The 26,235-nt window shown below is 40.7% G+C and overlaps 1 protein-coding gene across 1 annotated transcript in view; it reads left to right on the forward strand.

Annotated features, from left to right (window-relative positions):
- The window catches only part of mllt10 (MLLT10 histone lysine methyltransferase DOT1L cofactor), a gene marked incomplete at its 3' end in the record, with an annotated part of 28,804 nt that extends 3,259 nt beyond the window's left edge, over positions 1-25,545 (forward strand). The window contains 11 exon segments of the mRNA XM_053413056.1: positions 739-818; positions 4,334-4,388; positions 6,351-6,460; positions 6,578-6,681; positions 6,948-7,041; positions 10,684-10,773; positions 16,052-16,150; positions 16,468-16,801; positions 17,678-17,896; positions 18,362-18,841; positions 25,381-25,545. Coding sequence (XP_053269031.1) covers positions 739-818; positions 4,334-4,388; positions 6,351-6,460; positions 6,578-6,681; positions 6,948-7,041; positions 10,684-10,773; positions 16,052-16,150; positions 16,468-16,801; positions 17,678-17,896; positions 18,362-18,841; positions 25,381-25,545 — 1,830 coding nt within the window.
- Positions 25,546-26,235: the final 690 nt, after the last annotated feature.

Raw genomic sequence — 26,235 nt, forward strand, 5'->3', positions numbered from 1 at the left:
GATACATATTCTACTCATTTAGATTCACATTTTTATTTTGGGTTATTACTTGAAAAGTTCTACATACTACATTCTACATACAGAAAACGTATAACTTTCCTCATATTGTCCCCGTTTTTCCTGTAAGAGGGGTTCCTTTTATCGCAGTCTTAAGGGTTTTTAACTTTCCAGAACGTTTTTATACACAAACGAAACAAATTAACACACTAGAGTCTACAACTGAAAAGCACAACAGGTATCCTTATGAGTCCCCTTTGAAATCCAGCTGTTTCTGCACCAGACAACCTCTCCTTGACCTTTCTCATAGAAATATGTGGGGGAGGTAAAACGATTTACGATTGGGTTAACCAGTTTGTAGAGCATATGTTTATCATTGATGCCTATATCTGTTGGTATTAACAATGCATTACCATGTATTCTGCCATTGTCCCGGGGGATTCAAATATTTCGTAGCACAGGCAAAGCATGTCAGCTGTCAGCAGAGAGATGTATAAAAAACAACAGCAGTGTTTTCAACAGTCTGTCACATCAAAGCTCTGCTCCAACCACAAATCTGCCTCATATCACATGTAAAAAAAAAAGAAGAGGATCTGTACAGATGTTTTTCGGCTTTGGTTTGTAGCTGCATTTGTCAACATGTGTTCATTATCACTGTGTAATGGCATTTTGTGGTACAGGGTGCAGTTTCTGTTGTGGATGTGATTTCCCTCTTTAATGCTCATCTTCGTCTCTCCTCAGCTTGCTATGGCATTGTACAGGTACCCACTGGTCCTTGGTTCTGTAGAAAGTGTGAATCTCAAGAGAGAGCTGCCCGTGTGGTGAGTCACAGTCTTTCTATCTATTCATCATTTATGATTGAACCTGAATAACAGATCTCCGTAGGGAAAAATGGTGGACCTCATGATCTTGAATGTTACAAATATTTACAAATACACCGTGAAAACAGTAAATGGTTGGGTCCTGTATGATCAGTGGATCTTTTTAAAGAGCTTAAAATAAACAAGCATTACTTTTTTACTTACTGGTTATAAGTTGTTCATCATTGTGACTGTTGAAGTCTGGGACGCTGCCAGTTACAGGACACAAAACTACTACAAAAAAAAAAAGAAATCAGAGAGGGAATTGTATTGCACTAAAATGACATCACTACATTTTTTGGCCCAACTCCTGCTCAAAGTCATATACAGAGTTGGATAGTTTTGAAAATACTGAGGAGTCTATGGTTTTTTCCCCTTTAGGATGCAACAAAAGCAGAAAGCTGAAACTTCCTCATGTAGTGTAGAGAAAAAAGCGTCCATGTAAAACTCCCACTCTCACAACTGAGAGGAAGTTTGTCAGCGTGTGCACCTTATACTGAACAATAGCACATCCTTGTCTGAAATGAATATTATTCAAAAAAGGGATAATCCAGCAAAGCATAAAAACAAGGGGTGTGATTGTCCATCACAAGGTTTTTCTGTAGACATCACCCAACCCTACAGTTTAATAAAAGCTGTAGTGTCAAAGGTGACTGGAGAAATAAAAAAACCTTGAGGTCTGTGCAGACCTACCTCCTGCTGCCTCTTTTTGTAGTGCATCCTCCTGCCCCCACAGGATCTCTGTGGTTTCTTACATGTATTGTAACATTAAACTGTCTGCATCATAACACATCATAAAAATACTACTGCAGTGGCAGGAATGCAACCTTGATAAATCTATAAGTGATATCAAGGAGTGTGAAATGAGTTGCAGCTTGAATTGAATGCAGGGGAATGTTGGGCCTTGTCGAAGGTATGCACTCTACTAGGGCTGCTCCATTAATCGAAATTTAATCGTGATTACGATTATGGGGTCAAACGATCTCCAAACTACTATAATCGAGTTGAAACGATTATTTGGCATTTTTTCGAAAGAGACGCGCATGCGCAATTCAGTCTTTCCCCCAAAGCATTCAGCGGGCAGCTGACTGGCACTCACTCTCAAGCAGCAGTAAAGTGAAGGAGGCGAGTTGTGTGTGTGGTGATCGGCGGTGAAAAAACAGTGCGAGTGGAAAAGCAGGGAGGGCAGCAGCAGACCATGTAGCGGCCGCGCTGCTCAACGCTATTCTCAAGCGCGCTCCCGCCTGGCTGTTCAGACCGGTCAGACCGGACCCGCATTTCTCTGTGCCGGTCAGCCGGTCAGAGAGTGTTAGGGTTGCCATCATTAAGGGTTTGAATAACCGGGCACCGATATCCTTGTTTCACGGAGGGATAAGACACGCAGCCGTCATCGGTGTTTACCGGAACCGGAAGTGATTAAAAAAAATAAAGCATAGACTTCAGAATAAGGGCACATATTAATATTGATTTTGATATTGTCCAAAAATAATCGTGATTATGATTTTTTCCATAATCAAGCAGCCCTACACTCTACTGACTTCCATTCTACTTTGATTAATAAGTTAAATAAACAGCAGTAGTGTTTGATATAACGTTGGGTTTTTCAAAACATGCCGATTGCCAAAGGCTGTCTAAACCTCTGCATCCAACTGTATGTAACATTTTATATGGCTACAAGGAATGATCTGCCTACACACTGTCATAGAGCTTTATATGTGCACACAGGGCAGAAATGTGCATGTGAAGGAATGTCCGAAGTATAGAAATCTCTACATAGAAGGGCCATGCTTTATTCTGCTTGAAGAATTGTGTGCACAGACTTGTTCGTTAAGCATTCCAGGCTGGTAATTACATTAATGTATCTGTGTGTTCACAAAGAATCACATTATGTTCAAACAAAGCTGGCAACTATAACCAGAGGTCGCATTCGACTTTGTCATTTTGTCAATCATTTTGATGGACAGTGTTGCAAAAATACCATCTTCTATGGGTACCTTAGATATTCATTTGTATTTACATCTAATTATATTGAGTTGTGGCAATAATCAAAGACTTTTTTCCCCCGCATTGATAGTGAAGGCACTAAAACACAGCTGCCAATGTGAATATGCAAAGTTGCACGACACAATTTTACATAAGTACAAGTAACATACGAACAAACAACTTACAACAAATGATCAAACCCTCCTTCTGGTCTGCATGGATCTAAACTAGGTCCTTGCTTGAGTATTTTTAAATGCATCAAGGGAGGTTGCTGCAGAACAATTGTCGTTTGGTTTTTGTTCAGAAGGCCTCGTTACTTAATATTACAGAAGGTTGCCCTCAGTGGTTGTCCTTCATATTTTGCTGTCATTGTTAAGAAATATTAAGTCAGTTAGGAATATATTCTGTTAACGTTGCTGCTTCACTATAACTAGTAAAACTAGTGATGTTGATATTGATAAGTTCCTTTAATTTAAGTGAAATATGCATTTAATAATGTGCTTCAGTATTATTTTAATGAAAGATTAGAGAAAATAATGACCAATGATCCTTAGTTTTAAATTTGCAATTTAGAAAATAAAGTATCTATTGCTTTGCCTGAATTCAATGGTGCGAACCAAATTACACTGTGGAGTACATAAATATCATTGGTTCATTGGCCAAGGATTTTTTTTTTTTTTACACTTGAAGTGTTTTAACGGTTTTAAGAGTCAAATAATTAAATGAAAATCCATGATCATTATAGCCCCAAAGTGCTGGAGCGGGGCCCATTTTAATAAGAAAAGATTTACACAAATTCACAGTAAAGGAAGCAATTGTTGAAAAGAAGCCACAAAATATATTTCAAACCATTTAGGTTTTATAGTTTGTAGTGGAAGTTTGTGTGGTAAAATATTGGTTTGAGAAATGACACAATGAACACAAAAGACTTTCTGTCTCAGAGAGCACACACACCATCCATCCTCTCACCGAGGTGAGGAACCTCAATAAGCAAACAAACATTCATGGCTATTTACCTGCCAACGCTCGCAATATCAATGCGTTGGCCGGAAAAGGTGCAGCGTCAGCATCTACACTGCCACATAAATAATAATAAGAAATTACTTCATTCACCTGGGTGTCATGTTCCCATCAAGGCTGATCGGAGCCGGTTAACGATTAAAACGTATCTACTGCAGAGTCAGTTGACCTGGGAGACAAAAGCCACATTAGTTGTTTTATATGTTTTTGACCTTTCGAAAAAGGAGTTTCAGAATCAAACACTACTACACTGCTTCAGAAGATTCAAGCCTGAGTATGCGTGGAGCCCTGATATACATACACACTTGAAAAAAGAAACAGCCTTAGGTGGCAGATAGGCACAGATTTGCCTTTTGCCAAAGTAAAGACGTCTTGTGCTTATCTCATATTTGTCATACTTCAGTGATTACCTCACCTTAAGTAGATACGGTTGACCTGTTGTTTCTAACCTGACTTTTCTTCTTTACCCGCAGAGATGTGAGCTGTGTCCCCACAAAGATGGAGCACTAAAGAGGACAGACAACGGAGGTAGAACCCCTCAAGCTGCGTACACACACACAGGCACATCTGTGGTTCGCTTCTTGTGTATTTTGTCATCAATTGCGTGTCCCTGGCAAGTTTAAGGGGTGTGAGCGTGCTGGGAGAGTTATGTTGCTGTTTGTTGTGTGCGCTGCCTCTGTACCGTCCTTGCCAGTCCGTGTTTTATGAGAGTGTGTGAGTGTGTGTGTGTATGTTTATGAGGGGGCGGGCCAGGATGGGTATAGTGCATGGCCTGTGAGGAGTCTCCTCTCTGGGTTCATCGGGAGGTCAGCTCGAGGGAGACTGTAAATATTCTGTGTGTGTGTGTGTGTGTCGGTCAGAGAGAGAGGCACAGCTGTGGGATTGTGTCCAGGCCTGCAGGGAGGCATCAGGACAACACTAACACACACCGTTTTACTACTTTCTCTTTTATTTTACCCTTCCCATGACCCCTCTCTCCCTCTCTCTCTCCCTCCTTTTTCCTCCCATCTTTCTCTCACCATCTTTTTCCCCTACCGTCCGTGTCACCGCTCTTGTCAGTTCCTCGCCACTTGTTGATCTGTGTGCGAGTTGCTGTTATTTCAGGTGGGATAGTAATAAAGCGGAGCAAAGGGATTAGTCTGAAATGGGTTTTTCATCCAGTACCTTAACCGTAAAGGGCAGAGAGGGAAAAAAAGAGGAAGAAATTAAGATTACAGCTGCTCATCTTGATCTTTTACAGTCTCTATAATACACATTGGTGCTTTCCTTTATAGAAGGAGTTTAAACCTGATAACTTACAAAGTAAAATGTATGATTAAGTATTTGGCAGCAATATGTCAATTTAAAATTAAAATCTGACACTGTCTGGTTGAACTGTTAGTTTCCCTGGATTTATGGTTCATTACCTGCAACAGTTAAAAAAACCACAGTAACCCCAAGTTATTCGGTGAGATGGTTTTAACATGGTTTACCAAAGAAGCTCATAAAACCATTATCAAGAGCAAACATCTCATTGCCTCTTTTTTTTTTCTTTCCCAATCAATCATTTCAAATAAGTTATCGGCTGAATTCGAGCTCTACGACTCAACACATTTGGTTGGGATAACTTAACGGAAAGAAAGATGTTCGTAAGGGGAAGTTCTGCTGCATTTTCCGGGGGGGAAAGTGTGAATGCTCACTTTGAGGAGGAAGGCTGTGCCACTTTTATAGTCCTGTTTTATAGGCCTCTTCCAGATTCTTGGAGGGACTTCAAAACAACAACATGCCCCTCGTTTCACACTCGTTCCCTCCCCCTCCGTCCCGCCCTCTGCCCTTCTCCCCCTGTCCTGCTCACCCGGTCAAAGGCAGGTCAGGGGTTCAACTGTAAGTTTAAGCCTGTTTTTGTTGCCGCTATGGGGGAAAAAACAGACACCTCCAGCATGGCGGGAGACTCCCTCTTCCATTTGACCTCCCGTTCACCTCCTCCAGCTCCTCCTCAACCCTGTCGTCAATTCTTCTTGCCACTCCGCCGTGCCCTGCTGTCATTCTCCCGCCCCCAGTTTGTCTTCGCTGACAGGCAGCTGTGCGTGTGTCAGGGCTCAATAAATGGCTACTTAGATAGATTAACTACCAATTTACAAATTAAGGCATTTGACGTTCAAAGTTGAATTTTATGAGTTACGGCTTTAAAGAATGTGCAGAAAAATGCATTTTTTTTACTCGCATGCATCTGATACATTTCTGTAAGTTATGTATGGACAAGTCATCTTCATGTTATGTCCCTCGTATTTCCATCACCGAGTTTTACTGTATAGCTCACTGTTAAAACCTGCAACCTACAAATCAAATGTCACTTTTCGAGATGTATTCAGCACATGAGCGGATCCTTTATGAGTTCTTATATAAACTGTGACCCGTCTACACAAACATCGTTTGGCTTCCGTGATATATATGTTGGCTATAATTTGTTTGTGTATTTGCAAAGGCTTATGGTTGTTCTTGTCTTTGCAGGCTGGGCCCATGTAGTTTGTGCCCTTTACATACCTGAGGTTGAGTTTGCGAATGTGTCAACTATGGAGCCTATAGTTCTCCAGTCTGTGCCACATGAGCGCTACAACAAGGTAACATCTACCTATGCTTTTTGACATTGTACAATGCAATTAGGAGGAAATAAGACTGTCTTTGAAAGTAAGTATGCTCTCTAACTGCTTGTGTTTTGCTTGCATGTCTGTGCACAGACATGTTATATCTGTGAGGACCAGGGCAGAGAGAGTAAAGCAGCCACTGGAGCCTGTATGACCTGCAACAAACATGGCTGCAGACAGGCCTTCCATGTCACATGGTGAGACCTGTTCCAATTACATTAACCTCCCTAATAAAAAAAGGGGATCGTGTCTTCAATACTGACTTCAGTTTCATGTAGTGACTTGTAGATTTGATTTGTTACCAGGTAATAAACCTTTGAGATACCATTACATATAAAGTGTTCCAGGGTGTTCCATGTGTTCCATCTGCTGAAAAATGATACTTGCTACAGTTTTGCACATAAATGAGAAAACGTTTTTTTCTCTTTTCTATTTGGCAATCATCTACATCACTCTGCCACAGTGCCCAGTTTGCAGGGCTGTTATGTGAGGAACAAGGATCTGATGCAGACAACGTCAAGTACTGTGGATACTGCAAATACCACCACAGCAAATTGGTAAGTGTCTGAATTCTCTCAATCTAATGCATTTTCATTTCAATAGTCTAAACTACCCTTTCACAAATCACCAGACAGAGTTCCATTCTTCATAGAAGGAAAAGGTTTAGCCTTATGCTGTCTTTTAAAAGGTTTGAACGTGATAGTGATAACTTAAACTAACTTAAGACATATGCATACCCTGAGTCTAATAATTCCAAGAACTGAGTATTGATCTCAGGTTTATGTTGTTTAAATTAAAGTCTTGGTGATTGTATGCACATATGCTTGAGAGTTTTTGAAGGTTGCACATGAAGAACTCTGTGTTTTTGTTACACTAACAAAAAGCAGTGATGATTCTGTATATGTCACACACACGCACACACAAAATACTGTTCGTCTTGTTTACAACTTGGATATTCTCTGCTGCTACTGACCGACCCTGCCATCCTTACTTCTCATCTTTTTCCGATGTCTCCTTCAGCCGCTCTCATCCCTGTCCTCCTCAACACTGCTCTTCACTTTCTTTCAGCCCTCTCCATCTTATTCTCAACCATTCTTTCGTTGTCATTTTATCCTTCTTTCTTGGATGTCTCCCTCCTAGAGCCATCTTTCGGTTTCTACAAAGCTGCAGTCTTTTCTTTTTTCCTCTTTCCTCCTCTATGTCTCAGAGTCTGTTGACATTTCTTTACCTCATATGTATTCTGACGATGTAACCAACATACTTATATCTAAAAAGTGTATATCCAGCTGTGGTCAAGCAGAATTCACTTAGATAAGACAAATGAAATGACTGCATATACAGAGGTTATGTATTTTCAACAGACACATTAGCTGAAACGACATCCTGTGGTTTCAGATTTTCTTCCAACTTTCCAATAGTTAACATCTTTCTTAATGTACATATAAGTACACCGTGCATCAGTTGGGGGAGGGAAACAAATGTGAAAAACAAGAACTTGACGTAACTATTTGCTAGGGATTCACCGATTTATCGGCCGAACATCGGTAGCGGCCGATATTCGCCTCGTTTACTGATATCGGCTTATCGGTAATAAACTTGACTTTCACCGATATCATTGGCCGATGTTCATATTTGTTGTAAAACCGCTGGGCACGTGCCGCGGCTGGGGGAGCAGTCGCTCCGTCGCCCTCCTCTCCGCGGCCAGAGGCTCAGTGTGCGGCACCGGGAGGTCCTCATCCGGTGGCACCTAACGGCGTCGCTGGTGCGGGAGCTTTCTTTCTCTTGGACCGCGGGGCGGTGTCCATCGCCGGCGTGGAAGGCGGGCCGTTGGAGGGGACCGGGTACGCTGGGTTAGGGTTAGGGTTACCTCAGCTACGGCGACCGCTGGGGGAACCCTCTGTTCGCGCGGGGGGGGCACCCTGCGGTGCGCCTCGGCTGGCGCCTAGCAGCTGACTTAGAACTTGTGCGGACCAGGGGAATCCGACTGTTTAATTAAAACAAGCATCGCGACGGGCCACGTGGGTGTTGACGCGATGTGATTTTTGCCCGACACTAAAAACAGGTAAAACTGAGGAGGGCTTGTTAAGTTATCTTGACTCACGCAGTGTAACTTGGCATAAAAAGTATGAGCGTAGCGTCTGTTTAAGTACTTTATTCTCATGTGCACCGGCTCTATTCATCCGTCTCATGCACAGGTAACAAGGGAACTGACAACATACGTCATACACACAGAAGCCGTAACACCTCTAATAAACGGGCAATACTGCTACCGTAAAAGAATGAGAAGAGCGTTCTCTATAATGCTACTTTAACAGGGCTGTTTTAGACAGGGTAAAAAGGTGCTGTTTTAAATAATCCTTGTGGTATTTTGACCAAAATATGTTACAGACATTTCATTAAGATCCCAAGGAACCATTTCAACTTGCAGAAAAATGGTCATTATATGTCTCTGTTAAATAAAGTTTAGTTAAATCAAAGATTGTTTCATAAATCTGATTCAATTTGTGTCATTAAAAGATAAGAGTGATGAAGGGCTGAACATTTTTTAAATAGTGCTTTTTAAATAATGATTTAATTATTTTTCTGGCACAAGAGGGTGAATGAATAACAACAAAAAGAAAATAAACAAATATCGGTATCGGCTATCGGCCAGATTGTTATTTTAAATATCGGTATCGGCCAAGAATTTCCATATCGGTGCATCCCTACTATTTGCATTCTAGAACATCGGTAGGACGGAAACAACAGGACATAATTTACAGTGTCAACACACACACATGCACACAAACAGACAGATGACATTTTGCGATGTTAACACACAGATGGAAAGACTCATGCTGTTGTATTGATCGTGTATGAATGGCTTGGAGGCTGGGGCATAATGTCATTAAGCTGGGATTGTATGGATGACAGGAATGTACGAGGGGGAATCAATGACGAAGAATGGAATGTTATTAGCAGAGTGGGTTTCATAAAATACCAATTGATGGATGTTTACGGCATGTTAGCAACATATGGTATTCGACTGGACTCAGTCAGTAGCCAAATCTAATTTCAAACTTAGATTATCCTTGTTCAGTGTTGTCTACAGTGTAATTCCCATTTGACTCAGATTCATCAAGACGATGCAGAATATTTTCCCCCTTTTTCTCAGCAGTGTAAATGCATATAGCTTTGCTGTACAATGTTTTGTCAGTAGCTGTTCTAAGGCAAATTTTCAAGCGTGTCATTTAAAGTGGAATTATGTTCTGTAATTTTACACAGAATTTTTCAATGTTATTTTGTAGCAACTCTAAACCATCATGTCTTTACTGTGTGTTAACTTAAAACACAGGTTTATATTTAAAGAGGTTAAGAGATCAGATGGTGGAATGAGGCTGTATCCTATAGTGCATGTGGTTGGGTCATGATGAGATGCTAAAGGAAACACAACTTCTGATGACAGATTTGTACTTTTGAATTGAGGCTGGTCATACCCCATCCCTGATCTCTTGCCCTGTCCACACGAATGCGGATATTTTGCAAAATGAACAATTTCCTCTGCGTGTAGGCCTCTCTTCCACAGGCAAACTCTCTGTGAAGTCACTGAAACAGATATTTTTACAAACTGCAGATGTTTTTACACGTGTGTACATGTAAAATGGAGCGTTGGAGAAACAATGACATCACAGCTAGTGCTTGCCCACTGTTGCTTTGTATATATCAACACTTTGGGCCGCTTATGGACGGGAAAATATCTGTTTAAAAAAAATATCCGCACTACTGTAGACAAGGTTGAGGAAATATGGCTGTAATTTGGGTACGTGTTTTTTTATCACAATCTAATATTAAGTAGGAACTAGCTGGCCTCTGTGGAGATCAATAGCCATGACCCCTCATGTCCCACAATGCCTCTTCAAATCTGAGTTTTTTCAAAGGACTTTTATGATTACTATAATACACTAAGCATGACTCCTGCAATGATGATTGGTTGCAAAATGAGTGACCAAAAAGCTTAATAATATATTCACCATTTTTGGAATCAGTGCTCATGATAATGTTATTTGACTGTTTTTGTATTTTGAGTTAATTTAAGTTCAGTCATCCCTTTTCAGTTTAAGTTTTATTTTTCTTATATATATACTTTTTTTTGGGGTCTATTTTTAGCCTCTTTTCTGTGGACCTTATCCAGTAACTTGGAGTTCCTCTTTACCTTTTAGCGAAGGAGCAGGGGCCGGGGTAGTATGTCTCAATGCTTAAGTGACTCTTCCTCTCAGTGTATGGATAGACCCCCAGAGAAGGACAAGAAGGTAAGAGAGCCATCAGATCTTTCCCTCTCTCTGACCCAAGATTGTGACTCCACCAGAAATAATACGCTGTTGCAGCGTTGATCAATTATCATTCTCAGTGGCTTTTATAATGGTTGCACAATCAGCTTTGAATATATTCACGAAGCCTTATTTAAGGTCATTTGAGTCAACAAGACAAATGATAAATGAGATTTGTAACTTTTTACTATTTATGCTCACAACAAAATTGACTGGTATTTTTTTTAAGGTTTCTTTGAATTAATCTTATAATATTACATCTTGACAATGAAACAAAATTTCAATCTTGTGCCTTGAACATCATTGATTTAATAAAAATAATTTTTAAATGGATGCATGGCATTGACAGGAAATGCATGCAATGTATCTTAATTAAATTAAATTTAAAGGTAACATCTTTGCCACGGATGGTCTGAATTGGAGCGCACAGTCTTGAGAGATGGGAGTATAAAAAGTGACTGCTGAAATTGTATTTCATAAACCCGCCATCAGTTGCATTTATTCTTGTGTGACTGCAGCCACCAGCGATTGCAGCCCCTAATGAATGCTGCATCAGTGTGACTTAATCAGTCACGCGTGCTAGTAGAACATGTAATCACAGTCTGCGTAAAATCAGAATTTACAGGAGGTGTCATGTCACCTTTTGTTTTTGCCCACAGTTGAATTAAATTAAGCTGATATATAAAGATACCATTTATGGTATGTTATGATGCTGAATGGTATCTTCTATCATTCTATGTACTAGATTAAAACAAATTCCTCTGTTCACATTCATTACTTTTCTCCGACAAATTGTACTTTCACATGCATGTAAATACTTTTACTGTTACTCAGAATATTACATGATTAATAAGGGTCTTGCAAAGGCATATTCTTTTATGATATCAGAATTTAGCATTTTCCGATTAAGACCTGATATGCAGATATTATTCAGAGCTTTCTTTAGACAGATATGCGGCTTTCAGAATATGTGTTACAATTGGGAATTTTATGGCAGTTTGTAACACACAACCTCTTACCTGTACAGTCTGGTCTTTGTATTGTATGTCGACCATCTACATAAAAGTTTGCCAGGCGGAGTATATATAGATGGCCCTAATGGAACTAAAACACATTTTTATTTAAACATAATTGAAAACTTTGATATCAACAGGCTTGTGGAAGTGGGTAAACATTTAAACTAAGTCTTGGTGGATGAAGGTATGACGTGATCCTATTTTAATTCAAAGAAGTGGCTCCATGCATGGCTGCATGTTAACGAAAATATATTAGTTGTAATATTCAATTTCATTAGCCTTGAAAGCAGTGTAGTAGGAATTTTGTCTTTGATGGAATTGTTTGTGTGGGTGTATTGAAAATAATACATTTAGATCACATTCAATACAACAGAAATTCCATCAAATAATTTTATAAAGCGAAATTTCAATCAAGGCTGGTCACACTTCTGATCGGCCATCTACTCAATTGTTTCAACATGTTTATTATGTTCTATGTAATGCAGCTGCAGTCACTGAGTGCTTAGGAAAAAAGAGTTAAAGAATTTATTGATTTATATCGCCAGTGAATATTAGAAAAGCCTGATCAAGCATATCGCCTGATTTGGGTAGTAGAAGAGTTGCATTAAAAATAATAAAATATATATGCTGTAAATTTAGATTTGACAGAGCGTTGAGTTTTTAATCTAATGGAAGAATAAATAAATGGATGCATTTTTGAGAAAGAGAGATGCTTTTGTCCATGTACTGTCAGTCCCACTGCCCTCCCTCTCTTTTGTTCATTCTGCCTGCCTCTCTCACTTACAGACACACACATGCACACTCTCTATCCACATTGCGCACTTACAGACACACACATGCATTTGTCTTGTGGTTTAGAGGCTCAGATGTATACCCACCTAATGTTAGACCCTGCAGTCAAACTACAGCAGGGGCTAAAAGATCCCCCACACTGGCCGCCTAGAAACAGCCTGCAGGAAACATACACAAACACACACACAATAGCTGGTCAGAAATCCTGCAGGAAACTGCACTTGGGAATTCCTGCCAGGTCAGGGCGGTTTATTTCCCCCCTTACTTCCTGTTCCTTCGTTTCTCTCCGTCTTCCCTCACCTTTCCTCATCCCCCAACCCTCCAGTATCAGCACCCTCTCTCGTCTTCCTCCCGAGGCCATTGTATTGAAATGTGAAGCGTTTAAAATGCATTATATTAAGTTAAAAAGCTATGCTGTGCCTCTACTTAATTGATTTATAGCGCATTTAAGTTCAATTAATTTAGCAGTAATGCAACAGTTTTTTTTTTATCTGGAATGTTTGATAGAGAAATCAAGCAAAGTAAACACAGTAAAACATATCTCAAATTAAATAACCAGAATTTCAGGCTTTAAAGTCTAATAATTTTTAAATATTGTGTTCCAGGTCTTAAATACATTTAGGTTGGTCGTAATCATTCTAACGTTTATTTAATGCTACTTCCGTCATGCTATAAAATTATTTATCTGTTTTGACAGCATGCTTAGCTTGTAATGGCTCTCTTTACTTTTAAAAGAGTCAGAACACGCTGTTATAAAATTACAAACAAGACCTTTGTTTTCTTTTGTAATTTTTTTTGTTTAGAATAAAGTTGTGTATTTTTCTTTTGTTAATGTAAATGCGAGAGATTTTATTAAAGATTGTAATATATTCCCTCATATGTGTTGTACTTGACACTTCTTAAAGGGTCTTTAAAGGTCTTAGTTTTAAATTGCAGAAACCCTACAGTCATCTATGTGCATTAGTTAATATTTTCTGTCGTTTAACAAGCGAAATTATCATGCAATAGTTTAGTAAAGTGGTCGATTGATTTATAAAGAAAATACCAGCTTCCTACCAGATTTAGGACATCACGTATTTCAAGAGCTGTGGATAGGCCAGAGAGAATAGTGTTTCTCTCCTGATGACTGAGTTCCCCAGTTCAGAGCCCCACGATAAGATATCGACAAAGACAGAGAGGATTTCAGCACACATTGTTTGGGGGTTTGTTGATAAATAGACGGAGCCCTCAACCTCGGCTACCTCTCATATTTACCCCACACAGTCTCAAAGACCATTCATGACATGTCAAATGATCATGCTGCTAATGGTCAGTGACAGAGAAAAAGAGGGGAGAGGACACGCTGAAAGGCCCTGCGTCTCTGCCTGTATAATCAATTGACCTGATTGATAAGAGTGTGTCAGGGTTACATTGTGTGTGTGTTTTGTTTCCCACGCCCAATGCTGTGGATCCTTCTCTGTGTGCGTGCGTGTGAGCTATCCAACCCTCTCAACTCCTCTCTCCATCAACACCTTCCACTGGAATGTTAATGAAAAACAACAAGGGAATCCCAAATAATTGTGTGTGTGTGTGTGTGTGTGTGTGTGTGTGTGTGTGTGTGTGTGTGTGTGTGTGTGTGTGTGTGTGTGTGTGTGTGTGTGTGTGTGTGTGTGTGTGTGTGTGTGTGTGTGTGTGTGTGTGTGTGTGTGTGTGTGTGTGTGTGTGTGTGGTATCACTTTTTATTGTTGCAGCAGATGCTGTTAAGGTGAATTTTCTCTTAGTACAATCACACGCTGTGTTTTTTTCTTTGTTTGACTGCTCTCTGTTGCCAGTTAGGAATGTAGTGGTTATTGTAACCAACCAACAAACATAAAATTTGAAATAACTTTGACCATTGCGTAACTAACCTTTACGATGTTTCAGTATCTTAAATTATAGCATTCTTAATCAATTACCTTTGGTTTGTCAACAATTAATCTGACATAAACATTTTTAAGACAACCCTCTGGGTTTAGGAAAGTTGTTGATTGTTTTTAGACTAAACTATTAATTAATTGAAAAAAAACAGAATGGCACTCAGTAGAGCACAAACCTGCCACAAAGCACAACAATCCTATATCTGGTTCTCTCATAGTAAAAATATAAAAGTAAAGGGAAGTGGACTCACAAACACGACGGAAAACAATCAACTCAGTGAAGGTATTTAGTGATCGGGGTTAACAAAAAGCTACTAGTCACTAGAAGGTCAATATTTCAATCTCATGCTGTGCAGACCAAATGTGAGTTTGGAATATTTCCATTTGAGGGATTGCTAAGTAAAATAGCACCTGTGATACTGACAGTGTAAAATCAGAACATTTGAGAACTTTAGGAACAAACTTAAATAACTCTAAAATAACCAATATTTTTTTAGAAGTAATGAAAAGTATATTAACTACTTGCAGCCTGTTTCAGAGCCCCAATCAAAGCCCTGCAAATTACACCTGCGACTGATTCTGCAACGTTTTACCCGTAACCCCCCAGAGCGTTGGCATCAGCGGAAGCCGGCCAGAAGAGAAGTTACAGCGAGGCTGCTATCTCCAGATTTGTCTGCTGATGTCTGTTAACTGCCACACATGGAGGAAGTCTCGCTAAACCGTCACCAGCCGCCACGCAATCATAGACCCTCAGGGGAGACAGAGCGGGGGGATGGGCACTGGTGTTTCAGACTTGCCACATCATTAAGCATCACAAGCGCGTTGAATCCCCCGTCGTCTCTCAGGATAGCTGCGTATTTTCAACGCTCCTCATCGAGTGTGTGTCTGTGTGTCTATGGATGTGCATCTGCATGCATGTAAGTGCCCATGTACGAGTGTGTATGAGCGTATGTGCACCTGTGATGCTTATACGCACATACAGAGAGAGGTGTCAGGGTGCGAGATGTTCATGTGAGGTGTAAATGCGCTGGCACCCAGTCGCCACCTCAGGGGTGCGGTGGATGGTAACACTTGTCTGTGTGTGTATGTGCGTGTGTGTCTGTGCGTTAGCGAGGTTGTAAATTGCACAATGATGGTCCAAGAAAGAGGATATGATTGCATGAAACAATGAGACCTTGTGCGCTTCACCACGAGGCACTTAGACACACTCCGCTTTAAACTGCAGCTGAATTCCTCCTGTCTCCCTTTTTGTCTCTCCTCTATCACTCTCTTTGTGTTAGTGGATCTCCAAGCTTTCATCTCAGACCGAGCCTTTGAAATGCAATGCTCCCTCCTTCTCTTGACCAAAAACAAACACACACACTCACATACTACCTCTCTCCATTATCAGTGCTTATGTAAATTTGGTCTTATTTGGCTCCACATTGAGTTTTCCTAATGTTCCTAATATGGACATGGTTATATGTATTTTTCTCTTTATTTCACTCCTCCCTGTATCATGTTTTCTGCAGCGTCCGCCAACATTTTCTCCTATTTTTTCATATTCTCCACGTCCAGAAACACAAGGAGCGAGATAGGCACAAACCAAAACACAAGAAGGCCCCCATGGACATGTCTCCATCCCTCGTCCTTCCAAATATCATGGTCCCAGACAAGGTGAGCGCATGCTTCTACTCTTCAGTCCTTTTGCTTTGGTGATTTGTAGCTGGCCTAGTTAAATGTTACAGCAGGAGTGGCTGGTTGACTTTTGTTTCTCCTTTACCTTGAATTACCTTTGTCGCTCTTCTTCTGTGTCCCTCACACATCCCATCCTCCCGTTGGCCTTGCTCATATTTTTGGCCCTCACTTTTTTCACATGGCATTGGTTTGATCATTTTCAATCCCTGTTTTGCTCATGGTACCTGTCCTCCCTTTCCTCTCAACCATAAAATGTTTCCTTCATCACTCATTCTCTTCTCTCCTTCCTCCTTCAGACCTTCAACAGCAGCAGCTCAGGGGTAGGCGTCCCCTCCCTGTCAGCCGCGCAGAAGCGGCTCGATGACAGCACTGCTCGTTTCACCAACGCCAACTTTCAGGAAGTGTCTGCCGTGCTCTCCAGCGGCAGCTCCAAAGATGGCCTGGCTGCAGAGACTGGGAAAACGGCGGCTGAGGTGAAGAGTAAGAAGAACAGTGGTGGGAGTCACACGGTGGGACAGAGGGGCGGCCGCAAGTCTCTCACCTCCTCAGGGAAACCCCTTCCCTCCGCCGTGGTCACCATGGCAACTTCCTCCACATCTGCCTCTGCTTCCACTGGGCCTTTCCACCAAGGTGAATTGATGGCGGCAAATGGTGTCGTATGTTAATATCCCACTATGGGGAATTAACCCTGCAGTTAGAAAAATGGAAACACAATGACAAATCATCTGGTATTAACCCATTGCTCACGCACTCAAAAACGCAACTGCAGCACAATTTAAATTACAGCGGTGTTATTTAAACCCAAATACGAGTGTGATGCATGTGTTTTTGTGTGTGCGCCCACACATCCTCTGTCATTGGCTGCTTTTTGGCGAGACACCAGACTTTCAAGTGTGTGGCCGTGATAACAGTGTTTCGTCTCAACTGGCCTCTGGCTCCTGTAATGTCTCTGTTCCCAGACAGGGCCCCAGCATCTCCACACACACAGACAGGCACACACATGCACACACACAGACAGGCACACACACACACACGCACACACACGCACACGCACAAAGAACATGTGGGGAGGTCAGAACCCGAAAGAAGTCATTGCTCACACCAAGCTTTTTTTGTTTGGTACAATCAGAACCTTGAAGCCCTAGTCAGGGTTTTGTGTGTCTGAGTGTCCATCCATATGTCTGTTTTCAAGGCAGCTCTGCTTCATGGGAGGACTGCATGTTGAGGGAGGTCTGACTGTAGAGCAGATACAGAACAGAGAGCAGATAAAATGCTGATTTGTTATGTTTATCTTTTCCTGCTGCTCCCATGATGATGGAAAGGAGAGTAGTATGGAAACTTTTCCCTGCTATAATGACGGTTTCCTTTGTGTTGTTCTTCTCCTTCTTATTTTGTTATCATGTTCATTCTTTTATCTTCACTTCTATGTCTATGTCTGTCTATTCTTCTCTCCGTCTGTCATTGTCTCCTATTTTCCACCTGTTTTCCTTCCTTCCTTCCTTCCAGGCCTCCTGTTGACTAGTGCCAGCAAGACCCCTTCTGCCCCTTCCTCCTCAGACTTCCTGAGTTTCTCTGACTCATCCTTGCGTTCCGGGGGTGGAACTACCTTCTCCTCGCCACCATCGTTCAGCAGCTGCCTTGTGAAGCCGAGCTCGGAAAGTGGAACTTCAGAGGGAACTACGCCACTTTTTGGTTCTCTTGTGTCAGCTACTACAGCTTCTGCAGGTGACAGAGGTTATCATTTATAGCTTTACACTGATGTATCTTTTATTCAGTAATCTTTGTTTTTGATCCATCGTATTTATTCTAGTTTTATTTCTAATCACTGAATATATATATTCGTGGTTGAAAACTGCAATTTATAGACAGCTTCCATTAAGAACTATGGGTGTGAAGTTTTAAGGGGAATGTTTCTCCTGTCACGGTTTACAGAAGTTTGTCACTTTTCGATATAGTCAATGTAGAAGCCAAAGTTTTTGTTCAGCTTTGACCTTATTGGGGACCAAGTATACTAGCTAATCCTTGCTGAATTAATTCGCAGTTCAATATAGTGTTTTATTTAAAATATTCATCTACTTTTCAGATGGTGCTGAACTAAAACAATTAATCCATAACATGCAGGAAATTACAGTAGAAAAATACTGCAGACACTATGATTAACAATTCCGCTCTGCTCTCTTATCATTGCAGTGGGTGGGAAGCTGTATGAGAATTCCCACAGCCACACTGCAAGCGAGACGACAAGCCTCAGTGGGTCCACTGGATATAAACGGCCCGTGCCCTCTGGTCCGGGGCCAGGCATCGGCGGAGCAGTGACGGGAGGAGGGGAAGATGGGGTGAAGAAGAAAAAGAAGGGCAACTGGCGAAACAGATTTGGACCTTGCTTCACTACGGATGTGAAGCCCTCAGAGCCAGCTCCCTCCCTGACTCTCCCTACCTCCTCCACAGTCAACACCTCCACCTCCTCCCCCTCGCCCTCTTCATCCTCGGCGCTCTCAGGCCGGCCGGGTTTAGTCTCCAGCAGTGGATTAGGAGTGGGAGTCGGAGGAGGAGGTGCAGGAGAGAGGGGGCTGGGGGTCATGGGTGTCAGCGGTGGGATTCAAAAGTCCCCGTCACTCCTCAGGAATGGGAGTCTGCAAAGCAGCAGCGGCTCCACAAGCACTGGGCCAGGTGAGGAAGACACATAAACGTAACACGCACAAAACACACAGTGCTTCACAAATATGATCTGAGAGGTCAGGACTAATAGTTGTAACAAAGACAAAAACTCTCAGGTACCCTCGTCTGTCCATGTCACTTTAATTTTTAATATCATCACAGTTTTATTGATGCAAAGCAAAAAGCCAGCCATGAGGAAAAAGTTAATGAATTGAAGATTAATTTAGACCTGTTAGACAGACAATGTGTCCCATTTTGCTCACCAAAGTGTCATCAGTGAGAGGCAAAGGAAAGTGGCTTATGAGTGGCACTGTTGTGGCAGTTTTTTTTCATCACATTCAGATTCTGACTTGTTTTTGAATATTTTTTGTGCCGTTTACTTGCAAATGCTGTTGAATTAAACAAAGACGTTTGTGGATCGCTCTGTGTATGGAAGCATGAGCATTACCAATCACAAAAGGCAAAGATTTGACACACCTTTGTAATTGGCTCCTTGTGTGCATGTGTCTGTATGTCAGAGTGCAGGCTATGTGTTATTTTCTCACACACGTGTAAGTGGTCTGTATGTGTTTTTTTTCCCTCTTCTCATCGTGTTCAGTTGCTTGGCAACTGTCTTTATGCTTTGGAGTTCCCCTCTGCTGATGGAAATGGCTCAGCACAGCCCACGCATCCAGCAGCTCCCCTTTCTTCCAGAATTACCACGCTTTTGTTTCTTTCTCCTGCCTCTCGGCTCTTCTCTCTTACCTGCATTCTGCTCATTCCTCGAATTCTCACCTCACCTGTTGATGCTTCGAAGGTGTCTGTGTCTGTCTGTGTGTGCGTGCATGCGTATGCGCGCATAGAGACAAGAGCATGCATGAACAATATTTGTAAAGTGGGATTCACATTTCTTGTTATCACACTTTTTTCCCCCTCACACTGATAAACAACAGTTTAATGACCATTAACGGTCCAAAATAAAGTATTTTGTGTCTGTGACTCAAAAAATAGAATACTAATTCAACAAATAGTTTTACAAATTGTTATCTATGTAGCAGAATAAAATAGCAGAGAATCTGATAATTCACACATCAGTAAAACAGACCAACAGGCTGACACAGTGTTTTCCATTTTTTTCCCTGCAGTTTCATCAAATAACATTACATATCGCTGGCACTTTTATCCAAAGTGACTTCCAAAACTATGAGGGCCAATTCAGGGTTCTTGCCCAAGAACACTCCAGCATGCAGATGGGAAATCTTTTGTGCCACTGCTCATTGCCCTGCTGGTCTTGCACTCTCAAAACACATTGACCTACCTGTCACATTCTGACTGGCCTAATGCAACATTGGGAGAAATCCTGCCACTTCAGTGGCCCAGTGGACCCTCGAAACGTCCATAAAGTTTTTACCTTCCTTGACAGGCATGTATTCTGCTCTAGCTGTACAGTTCCCAAAACAGGCCGGCAGTCACTCTCTCAGTGCGCATGAGAGCAAACCATGCGTATGTTCAAAGGATCACAAGACTTTCTGGACAAACCGTAACTACTTTCTATAGATGGGACTTACCAGTGCTCCCCGAAAGTCTGCGACTTCTGTTCAGTGAGCGGCAGAGGAGAAGCAGCAGTTTGTGACACAGGCAGAGGCAGTGCACTCTGTGACAGACAAAGGCGGCTTTCAGATACAAACTGCAGCCCTGAATTTGTCTATACATTACTCAGTGGAGCAATGCAAATGTCTGAATCAGTTTAACCAGAAATTAAACAGACTGCCAGCTCTCAAGTACAAAGCCTGTGCAATGTCTGCTTGAGCTAATTTAAAACCAGCTTACACTACACATAATGCAAATATATAATGTAATGACGTCAGATATATTGTTAATTAGCGTATTGCAGTAGAGTTTCCAACGTCATCCTCAATTTCATACATTTACCACAGGCCTTCCATTTACTTAGTTCCAGCCTGTTTTTGTTGGAATAACATTCTTGCTCACCTTTGTGTCTCTTTCTGTTACTCAGCCTGTCTTCGATTTTGGATTAATCCAAGTTCCAAAGATGAATGTATTTTTCATTCGTGCTATTTACAAACAAACAAATTATTAACTTATTATGTTCCATTTGTCTTTGACCTTCAAAATCTAAATATTGGACAAAACCTCTCAGCACCACATTGATTGAACTGGAGCATCCACAGGATACAATGAATCTATAGCCAGTATGTTTTTTTCCCTCAGTAATTTAGTTCTGAAAGTCAGAAAAATGATGCGGTTGCTAAGTAACAATACACTGACTCTGATCAAAACATTTACTGTTTGCTATGGTATGGATGTCCGAGTCGAGGAGGCATATTTTTAGAATATACATAAGCATACATTTAAGTGTTTTTGCATCTGTGTTCAAGTTCATATATTTTATTTTGTACTGAGATTGAATCATATTAATTTATCAATACCCACAGTTTAAAATAATATAATTGTGTATCAAAAGAAATATGCTTTCAAAAATATCTATTTTTCTCTTTACGGCTACGAGTTACTTATGGAATATTACATGGTAATATAGTAATATGAAGATCATTTGGGTGTTTAATTTAAAACGATTGCACTATTGTAAAATCTCTACATTTATTGCCGCTTTCAACCATGAATATTGATATTCGATGTTTAAATGCGTGTTAGGTAGATATACTATGATATATTATGTAGCCGCAAGCATGAGTATGTGAGTCAGACCTGTGGGCAGCTGCTGTTTCCTTTCTGAATATAATTTTTTTTTTTTACCACAGTGTTTTTTTTTTTTTCATAGTAATTTCACCACCGTTTTGAGTTTTTGGTGCTGCTGCTTTTCCCTACAGCAGTGGTGGCATTTTCTGACCACAGCTGCTGAAAGAAGATAGGGAAGATGTGTGTGTGTGAGTAAGAGAGAGAGAGAGAGAGAGAGAGAGAGGGGGAATCGTGTGTTCTCCTTCCTACTGTAAATATTTAGCTGAGGGTTAATGCAGGGCAGTAATGGGGAGGATCTGGCCCCCCCACCATCCTGTCTGCTGACTCCAGCGTGCTGATGGATAGAGAGTTAACATGATAGATATGTGGGTGGTGGGGCAGGGGGTTAGATTTTGGCTAGGTTAATGTTTGACTGCACGGGGGTCACTGATGGGACGGACAAGCTGCCAGAGCATAGTGTGTTTGGTGTGTGGGGGAGGAAAGATGTTCGATGGACTCTCTCTCTCTCTGTGTGTGTGTGTGTGTGTGTGTGTGTGTGTGTGTGTGTGTGTGTGTGTGTGTGTGTGTGTGTGTGTGTGTGTGTGTGTGTGTGTGTGTGTGTGTGTGTGTGTGTGTGTGTGTGTGTGTGTGTGTGTGTGTGTGTGTGTGTGTGTGTGTGTGTGTTTTTTGAGGTATAGTTTCTTCTTTTACTCATGAAATTATAATGATCAGCAGTTAGTTCCGTTGTCTGAGGGAAAGTTGTGAAAACCAGGGAAATAATCAGTGATCAGGATTTTATTTTGAAAAGCATTTAAAACTGAATTGCTAAAATATGAAACCTGCATCTGGAACCTTCCCCTCATCTTCTAAATTGTTGAGTTCATAGATTAAAGTAGATTTTTTTGTTAAAAAGAAGAAAAAAATTATGAGAATTCTGAAAACTAATATTGTTGAAAATGTATTCTACAATTTTTCAATATTACTTGCTATTTTTGCAATTCAATTTCCGTTTATATAAAGGGTAAGCACTGTGGCTTAGTGCTCAAAATAATCGTGGTGAATTTTAAGAGGGGAAAAAAAACTGTGAATGCAACAGTAAGATTATTAAGAGATTAAAGCTCTGAGATAACATACACACACACACACACACACACACACACACACACATTCATTATGCACCTACAACAAGCAGGCAATTTAAAAGTGACAGTTCTTTCATGTACCTTTCAGAATATGTCTTCTCTCCACTTAATACACAAAGCTGTGGTGATAAAAGCAATATTTTCAATTGAGTAACAGATGTTAAGATGCCTCAATGTTTTCAGTTCTACCTCCTCATTATTGCTGAGATTCAAACCTTATCAGTGTATTGCAAACCCATGTAGTTTTTGGGACACACACACTAGATTCACTGCCTTCACTGTAGCGCTGCTCCTTCCACACTCCGCGTGATTTTTAAATACATTTCTGTTTATCATTGGTTGTAAAAAAAATTAAAAGAATAACCGAAGTCTTTCTGCAGCAACGATGGAGCTCAGTGTTTTCATTCACATTCCATTATAACCACGATTGCATGACTGTCCACAAAAAAGTTATAGGACCCCTGAAAACAGAAGAATGTACCAAGTTTATAGTCAAAACACAGATTGAGCTTTTAACATGGTGTGATGGCGTCCACTCGGTTCTTTATTGTATTTAACTTTTCCGAATTAGACAGCGCAGATTTGCTATTGAGATAATAGCAGCTTGAACTAATCAAGGTGGATTTTTTTTAAGCTCACACTCGTACTGAGCAGAAAGGGAAAAGGAACAGGGAGGTGGGTCAATGCTGGCAGTTGTGCAATAGGGGCTTCACGTTATTGATCGCACAGGCAGGTTGCGGGTTTCTGTGTGTGTTTGTGTTTGTATTCGTTCTTTGTCTTTTAAGATCCTAGTGGAAGTTTTAAATCCCTTTTTTAAATTAATGATTAAATAATAACCAGATTATCTAAAAAAGCAGTCTTATTGTTAACATGACTGTTTTCGTTTTACTTTATTTCCGAAAATGTCTTGAAAAAAATGGCGTCCTATCACTTCAAACCTGAAAATCAATTGATTCGGAGCTCAAAGATTTTCACATAACAGTGAAAACATTTCAAGTAAATTAGTGATAAAAGTATAATACATACGTTTACATATTTTAGGCGGTAAGCCTTTATTTTAATTTGACAGCATCAAGCCTGAAAGTAGGAGAGAGAGAAGCTGTGCAGAAAAGGGCCAAGTCAGAACCGAACCCGTGACTGCTGCCGAAGGATTCCATGTATAACCAAAAAAAACTGTTGCTCCAACTTTTATGTGCATATGTGAATAAAAACATTCATATTTACTTTGGTTTTTCAGGAAATAAAGGAGATCAGATATTTAAAATTCAAGCTCTCCTTATAAAACATTAAAATACTGTTTTCTAGGATATTTTAATTGACCTTTGAATTAGTTTATCATAATGTGAATGTAAAGTAAATTTAACCAGTAATTTAATCTTATTTTTACCACTGTTTTTGCACTGTCATGTCAGCAGTGGCATGGGCTGATAAACTGTTGGTTTTGCCTCTAATCCAGCTGCTAAAAATCTCGCAGGAACACATGCCCTCCGAGCCTCGGCAGCGCTGCTTTGGGTATCAATTTTTCTGGTGCATATTACAAATCGTTATAAATAGTATGTCGGTCCATGCAGTGTACATCTCCCTCTCTCTCTCTCTCTCTCCCTCCTCTATTTCTCTCTCTCTTTCTCTCTCTCTCTCTCTCTCTCTCTCTCTCTCTCTCTCTCTCTCTCTGTGTTGCGCTCCGTCTCTCTCCCTCCACCCCTCCCCTCCTGGCACAAAGATCTCTTGTTCCCCCAGTGAATGTGCACTGCCCTGAGCCATTCAGGCTTTTGTGGGGCTGAGGGGCCCGTTCCCCCCCCCCACCCCCCGCCTCCTCCTCTGCTGGGGTCAAAGGGGGGCAGGGGCAGGGCTTATCCCTGGTTAGTGGGCGAACACAGGGGTGTGTGAGGGGAGGGAGGGTGAGACGGAGAGAGAGACAGTGTGTCAGACAGAGCACAGAGATAAGAGCCGGGAGCGTGTGTGTGGAAATAGAGCAGCCTGTTTGCATAGGTGGTTTGAAATCTTGTACTGCATAACATTATATTCATAAATTTTAACCGGATGGATAAAATTACGTGAATTGTCTGAATTTGTTCAAAGAGCACTAATAATGGTAACTGACTGTGCAGATTGATTCTCCTCCTCTTTTCTGTCCCAGTTTGTAAAAAGCTTCATATGAATGAAGTTTGACTGCAGATGTTTTCAGTTTGAATCAGTGGCTCAGTGTGTACGAGTCTCTGTTCATTTAAGCTTTACAATAATTGCTGAGATTATAACCAGGATTTGACGTATTTGTAAATTAATCATTACATGTCTATATGTATTGTGTTTGTTTATATTTCAAATAATTGTTTAAAATCTCTCACTTTACTGTCAAAAATGTTTCTATTACTGGGGTTATGCAAATTGTCAAAAGCTAGGTTCTTAATATCCAATTTAAATATTTCAGCTGCGGTTATATGAGGGATTCATTTTATAGAAATCAGTAACAAATGTTGTTCTGTATTTTACAAACATGACATGTACTCAATATCAAAAAACCTCAGAGATTATTTAGATATTTTTTAACTTGTCATAGTTAGAAAAGCACAGAAGATGCTAATAATATTATCAATGAATCAGTTCTTTTGGAAAGTCCTCGCAGGCTGTGATTATTGCATATATAGATATATTTACACCTGTGCTTTTCATTCTGTAATAATTTACCTATAAATCTAACGTATTTGAATGTTATCTCTGGTTTCTGTGCAGGTGTTTTCTCTGGTGCTGATGGGTCATCGACGGGGACAGGGGCGGTCACCGTGGGCGTGTCCAGCTCAGAGTTGTCCCAGCAACAGCAGCCCACGCCCTCTCTTCCCCCTCCCTCTCCATTCACTGCCACCGCTCCGCTAACCAGCACAGCCTCCCCACACGTGAGTTCAAACAGGACCTGAGTTAAAAACTGTCAAAAACCTCCTCATGCTCATTAAACACACACTCTACCTCCGCTTACCTCTACGTTTCTCACAAACACGCACTCCCTTCACTTTGCACCCACTACCTCCACCAGCTCTCGCATTTTTTAGCTGAAGTGTGGGAACAGAAATAAACCAAAGTACACTAATTAAAAGGCTTTCACAGCGTATCTCAGTGCGTTTACTAATCCATTGCATATTAATTATGTGTGAAATGTGTGTGTCCTGATCTTGTGTAGATTGTTTTTCCCTGAGCTTTTATATTGCTGATTGTTGGGTCTTAGTATTTTTTTTTTTACGAAGATATGTAAATTTATTATATACGTTTCATTGAAATGTGTGAGACTCCAACTTAATTCAATAACTGCTGTACCTTAGTGATCTGGGTCTGTATTATACAGGTAAATTAGGCATTTTTAATGCTCGAAATATACTACAATGCTGGGAGATATAATCAAAAAAAATATATATTTACCATCATTTTTTTGTAACAGCAAAAACCATATAGGTAGAATGCTGTAAGACACACACACTATCGTGATTTCCATCAGTACTATTTATGTAGAGATATGTGAAATAAACAAATCATGACCTTCACGTTTAAGGAAAGTCCAATTTATCTCAGATTTATTTGAAATGTTTGAGTTTGTTT

The sequence above is a fragment of the Pleuronectes platessa genome, chromosome 20 (genome assembly GCF_947347685.1).
Source record: "Pleuronectes platessa chromosome 20, fPlePla1.1, whole genome shotgun sequence".
NCBI lineage: Eukaryota > Metazoa > Chordata > Actinopteri > Pleuronectiformes > Pleuronectidae > Pleuronectes > Pleuronectes platessa.